Source organism: Camelina sativa, chromosome 12 (assembly GCF_030686135.1).
Source record: "Camelina sativa cultivar CO46 ecotype springtype chromosome 12, ASM3068613v1".
In the NCBI taxonomy this organism is placed as follows: domain Eukaryota; kingdom Viridiplantae; phylum Streptophyta; class Magnoliopsida; order Brassicales; family Brassicaceae; genus Camelina; species Camelina sativa.
The window spans coordinates 38,724,589-38,740,060 of record NC_141891.1 but is presented as its reverse complement, the minus strand read 5'-3'; the positions used below and the strand labels follow the sequence as shown (position 1 = coordinate 38,740,060).

Here is a 15,472-nt window from a genome sequence, read left to right as displayed (position 1 = left end):
AATGATATAAAACACTATTTCTCAATAACATACAGCCTGGCTCAACAGGGCAGCGGGAGGGGCCAAAGCCAAGGAAGAGACCAACCGAAAATTCAGAAAAAATCTTTCAATAAAAGGGACCAAAAAAAATTTAATGTAAAAAGGGTCCAAAAATTTTTTAGTTCATCTAGGGTCCAAGAAAAAGACTCAGACGGGACTGATAATATATATATATATATATATACTATATTTTGAAAATATTGTAACTTCATAACAAATTTGATTAATTATTTAACCTATATACATAAAATTATAATAAATTAGTTGAAAACATGAAGAAATTGAATTAAAAAACAATCCTTAGCATAACGCGAACACTTCAAGTTGGTTATGAGGGAAGGAGATTCCCAACATCTTGTGGAATTAATACTAGATGTTGCAAAGACGAACTTGATCTTTTGATATACATCATTGTACAACAGGGACATAATTTTATAATTCCAATCGACTAGGAGTGTTACAATGATTCTTTTGAGAATCCTATATTAGTAAAAGATAAGTATAAATATAAAATTACCTTTAATTTTACTATTTTTCACGAAATAGGCCATTCAAAATTAATTAAGAATTGAGTTTTCATTAAGAGTATTTTAGGTATGAAATTAGCAATGGATCAAATCAATTATTGGTAAAACCCAAAAAAAAACTCTTGGATAATTAAATTTTGGTTTCTAAGTGGATATGAATGTAACCCATATTAGATATTATCCTTTTATTAATTGTAAATAATTTTATGTGAAGGAAAAAATGCATTTTGATTTTTCAAGAATGAATGCTCAACATTTTTGGTTTTTGAAAAATTCACAAGAAATCTCTGGGTGTCCCTTTGGTAACAAGATCCCTGAATTCAACGAACTTGTCTACCATAACAGATGGCAAGAAGCCTTGAATAATCTACGTAAGAGAAACAACTTCCTGGAATGTACTGGGTGGGTATGGCCTGCACCATGTGAAGGTTCTTGGAATAATCGAGAACTATGTTTCTATCAAAATCATTGAATGTTTCATCATAGATAAAACCTTTGAGCAATGGTGGATGATACTAAGGCCACTTCTCAATAGAACATGGTATACTTTTTAAGTTTATTTTCTTCCACTTGTAGGTCTCACCTAAATTGCAACTTCTAGTTGGGTTGGAGTTTATATTTTGTGGATTGACATGCTTCTATAGTTCTGCTGCTTATTAGTTTGCAGGAAAAAGGTTGCTATTATTGGAAGTGGACCGGCTGGTTTGCTTTTATTCATTCAAAATATCATGATTTTCTAAAAAAATATATCGGCTGGTTTGTAAAACTCACAATCATATGATAGAACAAGTTAGGATTAATATTATTATGAATGCAATCTTTCTACGAGTTGGTCCATCAAAAATATATGATATGAGTGTATTTTTTTTTACAAATGCAATCATTTACAATATTTTACATATACTGCTACTTTTACTATAAATTATATTACATAACAATAAATATTCTCACGTGTTGTAGCGCGGATCCGTTCTTAGTATATATTGAAAATCATGCGGATCTTTCTTAATATCATTTTGAACACAATTGGTGCATTGCAAAATAATTGTAACTTGAACATCTTTACCCTTGGCCATGAAATCTCTGTTGGATTTATGATGCACTTCAATCTTCTATTTTAATTTTAGGATTCAGAAATAACAAAAAGCAAAAAAACATAAGCTGTTAACTAAAAATAATCATGAAATATTTGGTTGCATTAAATAATAATTAGTGACTGAATAAAAATAAATATTTAAAAATACAATAAGTTAGTGAAAATATATCTAAAATATATGTGCGGTATTTTTTGAACTATTACTAATTTAATTAGATCGTAAAATCTCATTTTTATGATTGTTCGTCCCCTCCCCCACTTTTATTTATTCTTAAAAACTAATTAGAAAGCCTGAGGAGGGGGAAAGTACACGATCATTGATGGTATCTTTATACACATATAAAAGTAGTTTGTGTAGGCTTTTAAAACTTATTTGAGTACAATGTATCTTAAATTTTTAGAAGTATTTTTGATAAAAGTTTTGAAAATAGATATTTTTGAAAAGTGGTATGAGAAAAAGATCTTTAAAAAAAAAAAGAATCCCCCTATAATAAGACATCAAAATTTTAAAACCCTATCAAAAACTCATCTCCAACAAATTTTTACTAAATAACAAATTAAAAGTAGTTGAAGTGTCAACAGTTTGTAATTAAGTAAGACAAACCAAATTTGCGCATTAGTAATAGTGATTAGGTACTAATTAATATGTACTAAATTAAGAAGTAATATAAATTAACATACATTCTTTCTGTCAAATTCGAGGGCAGATTGCCTAGCTTGGTTTTCAAGAACTTTAGTTTCAAAAATTATTTTTGTAAACTCTTTCCCTACGTTTTGGGCAACCAATCTAGGAGTTGCTTTCTAATTTAATGTGTGGTTGACAAAAAAAAAATTTAGTCATAATATCGTATTTAATTTGTCACAGATTTGTGATGAATATTTTATGTCTTAAAAAATATGTCTCAATAAAATTATTTTTTTGTAGTGTTTATGCTTTTTCCATTTGGTATTAATCTAATGGTCTACATTTTTCTATCTACCCAAAACTAATTATAAATTAACTTATAATACAAATTAAATTTTTTCTTAATATTTGTGATAATGTCAAAACATCAATCTATTAGAGACAGAGAGAGTATAAAAGTGATGTTTATACTAAAGGTTTAAATGGTAACCGTGGTCAGGACGGCCAAATATATATGCGGTCTGGACCGCTCCATTTTTAAAGCAGACTACAAACCGCTGCGGACCAACTCTATTTGTATGCAAAAGCGGTCCGCAGTTGGTCCGCTGCAGTTTTGTCTCTGCTTTATTTGGACCGCACCACTGCGGACTATATTTGCTGAATGGTAAATAAAAAGTGGTCCACTCAGCAGATGGATTTGTCCGTCCCAACCGCTGCAACCATTCACACCCTAATAGTATTTCTTTAGAGATATTAAAATATGTATTTATTGTTAAATATAAAATTTAATAAGCTAATATTTGATGTATAATATTATATATATACACTTATTGTATAGTAGTATATTGATAATTACAAATACTTAATCTTATATATGTACAATATAGACAATATTCTTCAAAAAATGATTTGGATAAAAATAAATAATTTGAAAAAGAAAAAATAATTTTAAATTTTAAGTAATATTCAATTACAAAACATATTCACTCAGTTACACGACGACCATACACGAGTTGATTTGTGTGGTATGTGTTTATTTTTTATATCAATATATAAATATAAATTATTATACACACACAAAAAAAGAAACAAATGTTAATTACTAACAATCGCAAAATTAGGATAATCAAATGACCACGACGTCGTACAAGTACAACAGCCGCCGGTTTGAAAACAAAGAACGAACGTACGCAACCACAAAGAACGTCAGGGTCAGTCGGATAAAAGGCTCTCTCATCTCATTTAAAATCAGCTGCTCCTAGCAACACCGTCTAAGACTATCCTCATTGGTAGTCCTTCTCTGTTTCTTAGCAAATTTCTTAGGTATAGATTTTTATTTTTAATGTAACATAAGCTAAGAATTTGAAGGATCGTTTCTAATTTTAGGATTGAAAGAAACGTTTCTTGGTGGACAGGTGTCACCAAATCAATGGTTGAATGGTAAAAATGAGTTTAATGGGTTTAATTTTTTTTTTTGGCATTCCTCTTTCTTCTTCGTGTTCTCTCTTCTCTCTCTCTCTCTCGACAAATCGGCGATTCCCATTGATTCTTTTCTTCGATTCCAAAAGATTTTTTTCTTCTCTTCCAATTGATTCCCACGTCTGATTCTCCATGGATTCGGCGTCAATTTCGTTCCGGTGAAGCAGAAGGCATTTGATTCCGGTGAAGATCGATCCGTCGAAACCCTAATATTTGGGGAAGATTCAAGCAGTTCGATTCTCAGGCTTCGTATGTGGTAATAATCTTAGTCTCTCTTGCTTCTTTATTTTTTTCCGGTTGGTTGCTGGGAACTTGAGCAATCATCTCAATATGTAAGAAATTGATTTCATTGGTGGGTGTGTCAGTGTCAATTTTTAGCAACATTTGTTACTCTCAGTAGCTCACAAATGTTAGATCAAGATTTAGGTTGTTATGATTCATTAATGAGGAAATCTTGTCACGCATATGATTCGTTTTGTAAGGTTTGATCAACACATGTATCTCAAACATTATGAGTTGTTTTTGTTCTTGTTTGCTTGCTTGCCTGTGGCTGTGCAGATTAAAGAACAATTGAATGCTGAGTCGGTTACTGTAACGGATATGTCTGGCGATGGACGTCATGTCTGGTACCTACTCTGTCTTTTAGCCAGTTTTATCTTCCCCATTATGATTCGTTTGTTACACGTAGCTCAACTTGTGTTTGGGGGTAGTGCTTGTTGAAGTTTGTGAGATATAGAAACTTTCACTTTCATATAGATAAGTTCTTGTTAGCTTTCATCGAAGTTGGGATTTATAATGCAGAACTGGTATTATCAGCATAAACAGAGTAGATATATACAGATTGAACTTGTCATATTAGATTTGCTTCTATGGCATAACACCAGAGATTGGATTAATGTATGTTTTGGTAGCATCAATGTGGTATCATCGGCTTTTGAGGGACAGTCTGCGGTGAACAGGCAAAGGATGGTCTACAAAGCCATTTGGGAAGAGCTTCAGAACGTAGTTCATGCTGTTGATCAAATGACTACAAAGACTCCTTCAGAAGTTTGAAACACTAAAATGCCTTTTCAATATCTCTATTACAACACTTGAATTTTATCAATATCGGTCTCTTCTTGAACGTGAGTGTGGTGGCTCCTCAGATCAGATTCCTTCTGATGCAGCCATAGAGGCATAGACTAGTCACTGGATATTGAAACTACTTGTAACGCACGACTGTTGGTTTTGTTGATTGCAGGTCTCTCAGACAAAGTCCATTGATCAAGACACCTGTGTCTTGGGTATTGGAACGTGGAAGATCATACCGTGACCCTCTAGTTCACTCGAATTTAGGTGACTGAACCAGTGGAGGAATGTTAGGGCTTTTCTATGTACCGAAATTTTGGTCTTGCCTCTGTATACATGTTCTCCAATGAAACACACGAAGTCTGTCAAACCTCAAAAACCGTATTTGCATTAGTCGCTGATTAAGTGTAGAATAGACTGAATAATGTAATGTTTTGCAAAGATATTTTGGTCATAAAAATAAAACATCAAAACTGATTTTTAACAGCCATTGTTAGCTGAATTGTCTTTGTAAATTTAAAGTATTCAGAATTTAACTGTATTTTATTGTAATGATATGATAGCTTTTTGATGTTCGTATAATCACAATAATATTTAGGTGAAAATTACAAAAATTGAAGTACATATGGTTTTTGTAGTTTATATAGCAAAATATCAAAAATAATTTTGAATATTTTCAGTTATTAATTATTATTTTACTATATTTATTACTAAGAAACACCTTAATTTGGTTCTACCAATAATCAACAAAATTTTCCTTTTCTCTTAACAAAGTTTCTTCTTCCCTTCTTATTATTAAAAATTGCTTTAAGAAACAACTAAGAAACACACTGATGAGGATAGTCTAATAGAATCAGCTGCTCTTTCACCCTTAACGCTAAGATCGTGGAATCTAATAGAAAACTACCGCCTCCAGATCATGACAAGTGGTCATCATTATGACCCATCATTTTTGCAACAGTTTCAGTTTCTGTCTGTATACTGTATTTTTAGCATTTAAGAAAGGCACGTCTTCATCGTCCACACCATAATAAACAATAATTTTGAAAAAAGGTTCGAAACTTTTTTCAGTTTTTACATTGGTTGTTTGTTTAGCTAAACAAAAAAAAAATCTGGAGTTTTGCAATATCTCGGTGTTGCCAATTTATTTAAAGCTTTTGATTCAAAATCGAAAAGCCTTCGGAGCTTGCAAAATAAAGAGGTTTACATAAATAAATTGGCACCAGAAAAAATTAGTACCACTACTTAAATAGTTGAATTTGAAACGTAGTCATAAAAGACGGTCAGGTTTATGTAAACATGACTGTCTCCCTCTACTTTAGTATCACTATATAAATAGTTGAATTTGGAACAATAAAGACGGTCAGGTTTATGTAAATCTTACCAGAGGTTTATTGTAAACCTAACTATCTCCAAATTCCAGAGCATGTGTAGTGTTGTTACTTCCAGGAAAAAAAAAAAAACATTCATCATATACGATATACAACGTCTCCTTTTACTTTAGTTCTGTTACTAAAAAAAAAAATAGCGTCATAGAATTCGATTCCGCTGGAGATCTCTTACGAAATCGTTGGATGGATTGTGTTTGCTTTGTGGTCTTTTAGCTTTTACCCACAACTGATTTTAAATTTTCGCAAAAAAAGTAAATTATCTATCTTTCTCTCTCTTTCTCTATTTAATTTTTCTCTAGGTTTGTGGTGGAATCGAAGTCAAAATTGATGATTTTTTTGGTGGACCAACTCGTAAAAAGATTGCATTCATAATAATATTAATTTAAAGTAGTAATATACGTAAAATGTTGTAAATGATTGCATTTGTAAAAAATACACACTTATATAGTAATATATTTTTGATGGACCAACTCGTAAAAAAATTGTATTCATAAATATTAATCTTATTTTTTTAAAAATGTTTTTCCCATACCACTTTTCAAAAATGTCTATTTTCAAAACTTTTATCAAAAGTACTTCTAAAAATTTGAGATATAGTATACTCAAATAAATTTTATAAAAGCATACACAAACTACTTTTATATGTTTATAAAGATACCATCAATAATCGTGGACTAATTTTCCTCCTCTCCCGAACTTTCTAATTAGTTTTTAGCAATAAATCATTATACACACAAAAAAAAGAAACAAATGTTAATTACTAAAAATCGCAAAATTTGGATAATCCAATGACCACGGCGTCGTTCAAGTACAACAGCCGCCGGTTTGAAAACAAAGAACGAACGTACGCAACCACAAAGAATGTCAGGGTCAGTCGGATAAAAGGCTCTCTCATCTCATTTAAAATCAACTGCTTCACCTTTTACGCTAAGATCGTGGAATCTTATAGAAAACTACCGCCTCCAGATCATGACAAGTGGTCATCAACTCATCATTATGACCCATCATTTTTGCAACAGTTTCGATTTCTAGCTGTATACTATATATATTTATAGCATTTTAAAAAGGCAACGTCGTCATCGTCAACACTCAACACCAATAATAAACAATAATTTTGAAAAAAAAAAAGATTCGAAACCTTTTTCAGTTTTTACATTAGTTGTCTTATGTCTAGCTAAGCAAAAAAGAAATCTGGAGTTTTAAGTAATATTCAATTACAAAACATATTCACTCAGATACAAGACGACTAAACACGAGTTGATTTGTGTGGTTATTTTTATATCAATATATAAAAATAAATTATTATACATACAAAAAAAGAAACAAATGTTAATTACTAAAAAATACAAAATTAGGATAACCCAATGACCACGGCGTCGTTCAAGTAAAACAGCCGCCGGTTTGAAAACAAAGAACGAACGTACGCAACCACAAAGAACGTCAGGGTCAATCGGATAAAAGGCTCTCTCATATCATTTAAAAATCAGCTGCTTGTACCCTTCACGCTAAGATTGTGGAATCAACTCATCCTTATGACCCATCATTTTTGCAACAGTTTCAAATTCTAGCTGTATACTATATTTATAGCATTTTAAAAAGGCAACGTCGTCATCGTCAACACTCTAACACCAATAATTTAGAAAAGAAAGATTCGAAACTTTTTTCAGTTTTTACATTAGTTGTTTAGCTTATCAACACCAGAGCCTCAAACGACAACGTTCTGCATCCAGACTCAAACAAATCAAAACCCAGCTCAGGCCCATCAGCATTCAAGCCCATGTCACATAAACGGAAACCTGCAACAGCAGAATAGAGTCTTACACAACCTGCAACAACTACAACAAGTGATAAAAGTAAGACTCTTACACAACCTGCAACAAGAGACAAAAGGAATGCTAAAGACACGGAGCTGATCACGCAAAACAGGTTCCAGCTGCTTGAATCATGCGACGCAGATCACATGTGAAAGACATCTCAATTGTTACAGCTGGACAAGGCAATCGAATATTCTAGACACTAGGTTAAACCTCATGTATCACTATGAAAGAGAATGACCTTTGTAACAAGGAAATCATCGATTGTAAAACAGAAATAAAACAATCTTTCAAATATTTCTTATTTCTTTCATGGTATCAGAGCCATGGATGGATTCATGGATCTCTACTCATCTCCTTCCTTACACATCTCAAATTGTGTTACTATCAAACTCACTGAGCAAAACTACATAATCTGGAAATCACAATTTGAGTCCTTTCTGCGAACACAAGCCTTACTAGGCTTCGTTAATGGCGCCTGCAAACCACCACGTGAGACAATTCCTATCCGCAACAAAGCTAATGACCAGTCTGAAGAAGTCATCAATCCAGACTTTGAGAGTTGGTCTCGATCTGACCAAGTTGTCAAAGCTTGGTTGCTTGGATCCATGAGTGAAAACGTGTTACGACTGGTAGTAGGAGCCACAATCGCTCAAGAAGTATGGGAGACTCTTATTTCTCACTTCAACCGGACCTCCTCCTCTAGACTGTTCGAGCTGCAAAGACGTCTGCAAAACGCTGAGAAGCTAGACAAAAACATGTCAGACTATCTCAGGAGTATCAAAGACATTTGCGACCAACTTGCCTCTATTGGAGACCCCGTAAGTGAGAAAATGAAGATCTTTGCTGCCTTGAGAGGTTTAAGTCGTGAATATGAACCAATCATCACAGTTATTGAAGACTCCATGGATCGCAGTCCTGAACCTACTTATGAGAATGTCATCTCTCGCTTAACTGGCTACGACGACCGGCTTCAAGGATACTCAACTTCTTCAGAGGTATCACCTCACCTTGCATTCAACACTGCACGATCCTCAAACTACCAAAACAGGGGTCGTGGTAACAGAGGCAGGGGACATGGAAACTACTCAACGAGAGGACGCGGCTTTCACCAACAGTTCATGTCCAACACATCCTCTCGAAACAGTGAGTTGCCAGTATGTCAGATTTGCAACAAAAAGGGTCACAATGCTATTGACTGTTGGTTCCGCTTTGATGAAGAGTATCAACAAAAACCTACTCCTGTAGCTGCTGCTTTCTCTGCTCTGCACATGACCGATGTCACTGACGATGGTGGTTGGTACCCTGATTCAGGAGCAACGGCTCACATCACCAACAACACTCAGCGACTTCAGAAAGCTCAACCCTATCATGGTAACGACACTGTGATGGCCAGTGACGGTAATTTCCTTCCCATCACTCATATCGGCTCAGCTAATCTACCATCAACGTCAGGTAATCTACCTTTAAAGGATGTGTTAGTTTGTCCTGACATAGCGAAATCTCTATTGTCAGTCTCAAAGTTATGTAAAGATTATCCTTGTGCTGTTACATTTGATTCTGATGATGTTGTGATTAAGGACAAGGAAACTTACAAGCTTCTGACAAAGGGAAAGGAAAATGAGGGTCTCTATAAGCTGGAGGATCAAAAGTACAAGCTGTTCTATTCAACGAGACAAATTAAGACATCTGATGAAGTTTGGCATCGAAGATTAGGACATCCCAATGCTCAAGTCCTCCAACTTTTATCTACTAATAAGGCGATTCAGATAAATAAAAGTACCAGCAAGATGTGTGAGTCATGTCGGCTAGGGAAGAGTTCGAAGTTGCCATTTATCCCTTCTGTTTTTCATGCTTCTAGACCTTTAGAGAGAGTTCACTGTGATCTCTGGGGTCCATCTCCTGTCTCCTCTATTCAAGGGTTCAGGTTCTATGTAGTCTTTATAGACAATTTCTCAAGATATTGTTGGTTCTATCCCCTAAAGAGAAAGTCTGATTTCTGCTCCATATTCACCAAGTACAAGCTTCTAGTAGAAAATCTCTTACAAAACAAAATCGGTACTTTTCAATCAGATGGTGGAGGCGAGTTCATAAGTCAAAATTTTTTAACAGTCTTACAAGATTCTGGCATTCAACACTATATTTCATGTCCTCACACACCAGAGCAGAACGGCTTGGCTGAAAGGAAGCATCGGCAACTAACTGAAATGGCACTCACTCTTTTATTTCAGAGCAAGACGCCTCAGAGTCATTGGGTGGAGGCCTACTTTACTGCTAACTTTCTTTGTAATCTATTACCAACAACCTCTCTTGACAACAACAAAAGTCCTTTTGAGGTTTTAAATGGTAAAGCTCCTGAGTACTCAGCTCTTCGAACATTCGGATGTGCTTGTTACCCTACTCTCCGTCCCTATGCTCACAACAAATTTGATCATCGCTCTCTCAAATGCATCTTCCTCGGATATACAGAAAAGTACAAAGGTTACAGATGCTTTTATCCTCCCACTGGTCGTGTCTACTTGAGCAGGCATGTGCTCTTTGATGAAAATTCATTCCCCTTTGCTGACACATATGCTTCATCACAACGGTTTGTTCCCACACCACTTTATACTGCTTGGCTAAAAGGATCTCCTGTCGAGTCTGCTGCTCAAACTGTGTCTACAACTGCTTCCACGGCTCTCAGTAACGATGAGACTCATGCGCTCACTGCTGATTCTGAGGCTCCAATATCTCTTCCTCCTGCTGAAATTCATGTCTCGCAAAACGATTATGATACCCCTGCAATCCCAGTTACAGTTTCTGATACCCCTGCAAGTCCTGACATCGTTTCTCCGGTTGAAACTGCATCTCCTGTTACTTTGGTTGTTGATGATGAGGAATGTACTGGGTGTACGGCAAGCTTAGACCTTGTTCCTATAGGCAACAGCATTCTCTCATCACCAATTCAACCTTTTACAACAGATTCTGCAGTTTCGAATGAACAATCAACTGACTCTGTTCACCCTATGATCACACGTTCAAAGGCGGGTATCAGCAAACCAAATCAAAGGTATGCGCTTCTCTCTCACAAAGTATCCTATCCGATGCCTAGAACAGTAACTGAAGCTTTACAAGATGAGAGATGGACAAATGCTATGGGTGAGGAAATGAGCAACTGTAAAGCAACAGGTACATGGTCTCTTGTTCCTCATACACCCGATATGCATGTGCTAGGTTCAAAATGGGTATTTCGAGTCAAGCTTCATGCTGATGGTAGTCTTGACAAATATAAAGCTCGATTAGTAGCACAAGGCTACAATCAAGAAGAGGGCATCGATTACCTCGAGACCTATAGTCCAGTGGTCCGTACTCCGACTGTTCGAGCAGTTCTCCATGTAGCCACTCTTTTGAACTGGGATCTTAAACAAATGGATGTTTCAAACGCATTTCTTCACGGAGACCTTACTGAGACCGTTTATATGAGACAACCAGCAGGTTTCATTGACAAAGATCATCCTGATCATGTCTGTTTATTACACAAATCACTGTATGGGCTCAAACAGGCTCCAAGAGCTTGGTTTGATAAATTTAGCAGCTTCTTGCTTGAGTTTGGGTTCTTCTGCAGCATTCCAGACCCTTCCCTCTTCATATGCATTAAGAACAATGATGTCATCTTTCTGCTCCTGTATGTTGACGACATGGTAATCACGGGGAACCCTTCTGCTCTCCTTACCAGCCTTCTCGACGAACTCAACAAACAGTTTCGAATGAAAGATTTGGGTCAACTGCACTATTTTCTCGGGATTCAGGCTCATTTTCATCCTGATGGTCTGTTTCTCTCTCAACAAAAGTATGCTGAGGACCTTCTCCTTACAGCAGCAATGTCTAACTGCTCTCCTGTTGCCACTCCTCTACCACAACAACTAAGCAAAGCCCCAAATCAGCACAAGCTCTTTGAAAATCCAAAGTATTTCCGAAGCCTTGCTGGGAAGCTCCAATACTTGACTCTTACACGACCTGATATACAGTTCTCAGTCAACTATGTGTGTCAAAAAATGCATGCTCCCACTGTCTCTGATTTTCAACTCCTCAAACGCATCCTTCGCTACATCAGAGGCACCACCACGATGGGTATCTCTCTCAGCAACAAGACAAACTGCAAGTTGAGGGCTTACAGTGATAGTGATTACAGTGGCTGTCCAAGCAGCAGTCGCTCCACAGGTGGTTTTTGTACCTTTCTCGGCAATAACCTCATCTCATGGTCCTCACGCAAACAACCCACTGTCTCCAAAAGCTCGACAGAGGCAGAATACAGAGCCATGTCTGAAGCTACATCTGAGATCACTTGGCTTGTGAATTTGCTTAAAAGTCTTGGAGTCCCTCAGTTTGCAACACCAGAGTTGTTTTGTGACAATCTCTCTGCCGTCTACTTGACCGCCAATCCAAGCTTTCACTCTCGTACCAAACATTTTGCTACTCACTATCACTATGTTCGAGAACAGGTAGCCTTTGGAAATCTCATTGTCAATCACATACCTGCTGAATACCAACTCGCTGATATCTTCACAAAATCGCTTCCGCAACACGCCTTTGATCATCTCCGGGCCAAACTTGGTGTCGTTGTTCCACCTACTCCAAGTTTGCGGGGGAGTATCAACACCAGAGCCTCAAACGACAACGTTCTGCATCCAGACTCAAACAAATCAAAACCCAGCTCAGGCCCATCAGCATTCAAGCCCATGTCACATAAACGGAAACCTGCAACAGCAGAACAGAGTCTTACACAACCTGCAACAACTACAACAAGTGATAAAAGTAAGACTCTTACACAACCTGCAACAAGAGACAAAAGGAATGCTAAAGACACGGAGCTGATCACGCAAAACAGGTTCCAGCTGCTTGAATCATGCGACGCAGATCACATGTGAAAGACATCTCAATTGTTACAGCTGGACAAGGCAATCGAATATTCTAGACACTAGGTTAAACCTTATGTATCACTATAAAAGAGAATGACCTTTGTAACAAGGAAATCATCGATTGTAAAACAGAAATAAAACAATCTTTCAAATATTTCTTATTTCTTTCATAGCTAAGCAAAAAAAAACAAAAATCTGGAGTTTTGCAATATTTTGGTGTTGCCAATTTATTCAAAATCTAAAAGTCTTTTGAGCTTGCAAAAATAAAGAGGTTTACATAAATTATTGAAGCACCACCAGACAAACATTTTAGTACTATAAATAGTTGAATTAGGAACGTAGCCATAAAGATGGTCAGGTTCAGAGAGACAGAGAGAGATAAGATAAAAGGACCTCTGTCTCATTAAAATCAATGGCTTTTTACGCCATTCTCATGATAAGATCCTTGGAAAGAACAGTACCATAAATATTTAAGACAAGTCATCATTAAATGCCAAATCATAAATCATGTGGCCCATAACTTAAGGCCGTACCCACCAAACAATACTACTCCTGCTGTTTTTTAAGCATGCTCGCCGACAAAATAGAATAAAAATTAAATAAATAACGTAAGAAAGAGGCTCCTTCTTCTACGTCTTCATCCTCGTCAACTCCCCCAGAAAACAATTTTTTTTATAAAAAAAAAAAACAGATCCGATTTGACTTTTTTTTCGGAAAAAAAAAATGGCGTCGTGGAATTCGATCCCTCTGGAGATCTTGTACGAGATCGTTGGATGGATCGCTTTTGCTTCGTGGTCTTTTAGCTTTTACCCACAGCTTGTTTTAAATTTCCGCAGAAAAAGGTATAAATCATCTCTCTCTCTCTCTCTTTCTCTCTTATCTAAATCTTATTATTATTTCTTTTGGTCTGCTGTTGGTGGAATCGAAATCGATGACTCTTTTGTTGTTTTTTTTTTGTATGAAAAAGTGTGGTTGGATTGAACTTCGACTTCGCCATGTTGAATTTGACAAAGCACTCATCGTATATGATATACAACGTCTCCCTCTACTTTAGTCCTGTTATTCAGAAACAGTACTTTGATACATATGGCGATGAAGAGGTAAAACTCTTTCTCCTTTATTTCTAGTCTTGTTTTTGGTTTTGAGATGGATGATTTGGAGTTTGGTTTTTTGTGACTGACTCCTCTGCCTAGATTATTGTAAATGAATGTGGATGGTTATGAGGATGTGTGTTTCTGGTAGTTTTGGAATAGTTTTTGGGGGAAAATGGGATGAAGCGGTTTTTGTTTTGGTTTTGGCGTATTTTCAGATGATACCTGTGGCTGCAAATGATGTTGCATTCTCACTCCATGCAGTTGTTATGACAGCAGCTACTCTGTTCCAGATCTTTATCTATGAAGTGAGTTAATCTAGTTTTTGTTTTGTCTCTTTTTACCCTGTAAATGTGTTCTGTTTTTGTTTTTGTTTTTCTGATGATTTCTAGTGATTTACTCTCTCTCTCTCAGCGTGGACCTCAAAAAATATCCAAACTTGCTACAGGTATTGTGGTTGCTGTGTGGGTTTTCGCAGCTATCTGTTTTTTCGTAGCATTACCTACTCAGTCTTGGCTCTGGCTTATCTCCCTCTTCAAGTAAGTTGTTGCGTAAGAGCCTTTATAAACCAAATTCGTTTAATGACACTTTCGATGAGAAATTTGGATATGGTTTCATTGTTATATAGCTCGATTCAAGTCGCCATGACATGCGTCAAGTACATTCCACAGGTCTAAAACAAATAACCTTAATATTTTTTCACATTTTGTTTTGTTATTATAATCTGTAGTAGTACTCATATTGTCAGATTCATGTGTTCCTTCACAGGCAAAGATGAACTTTACTAGGAAGAGCACAGTCGGGTGGAGCATCGGGAATATTCTTCTTGATTTTGGTGGAGGAGTCGCTAACTATCTGCAAATGGTTGTACAATCTATTGACCAACGTAACAAATCTCTTCTCTCCTTCACATCAATTGCTTTTGTTTGCTCTGCTAATAACAGTTAACTAAAATGTCCATTGTTTGTTTTCTTCCAGATTCTTGGGTGAATTTTTATGGGAACCTTGGAAAGACTCTTCTATCACTTGTAAGAACAATGTTTTGGTTGTCTTTTTGCAATTCTACTTTTGAATGTATACTTCTGTTTCTAATAATTTCAATATTTTGTTTTCTGCAGATCACAATATTTTTTGATCTCATCTTCATGTTTCAACACTATGTGTTATACCCAGAGAAGGAAGCCTCAAAATCTCTGGAAAGTGGTCAGGAATCAAACGAACCACTCATTTGACTCTTCTCATGAACATGTTTAAAGATCAGAGAATCGAAGTCATTAGTTTCAGCCTTCCCTCTGTATATGTTTAATTCACAAGGAAGAACACCTGAAACTCGTAGTCTATTTATCCCATGTATTTGTTGTCTTAGTATCATTTTCATGTATCATTTATCATATAAACAAGGAATGTAAACAATACAACAATGGTAAATCTTGGTTTTTCTTTA

The 15,472-nt window shown here is 35.9% G+C and overlaps 2 protein-coding genes across 2 annotated transcripts; both read left to right on the top strand.

The window, feature by feature from the left end:
* Positions 1-807: 807 nt before the first annotated feature.
* LOC104708948 (uncharacterized) lies at positions 808-5,324 on the top strand. The gene is made up of 5 exons (XM_087477397.1): positions 808-968; positions 3,956-4,022; positions 4,325-4,392; positions 4,678-4,890; positions 5,007-5,324. The coding sequence occupies exons 1-4, from the start codon at positions 808-810 to the stop codon at positions 4,817-4,819; spliced, it is 438 nt and encodes a 145-aa protein (XP_087333523.1). The 3' UTR covers positions 4,820-4,890; positions 5,007-5,324.
* An 8,064-nt stretch (positions 5,325-13,388) lies between these two features.
* LOC104732749 (cystinosin homolog) lies at positions 13,389-15,472 on the top strand. Its single transcript, XM_010452329.3, is given in 9 exon segments — positions 13,389-13,779; positions 13,905-14,037; positions 14,247-14,336; positions 14,443-14,567; positions 14,657-14,699; positions 14,797-14,914; positions 15,007-15,056; positions 15,147-15,257; positions 15,259-15,472. Coding segments are annotated over 9 exon segments (813 nt in total). The 5' UTR covers positions 13,389-13,660; the 3' UTR covers positions 15,283-15,472.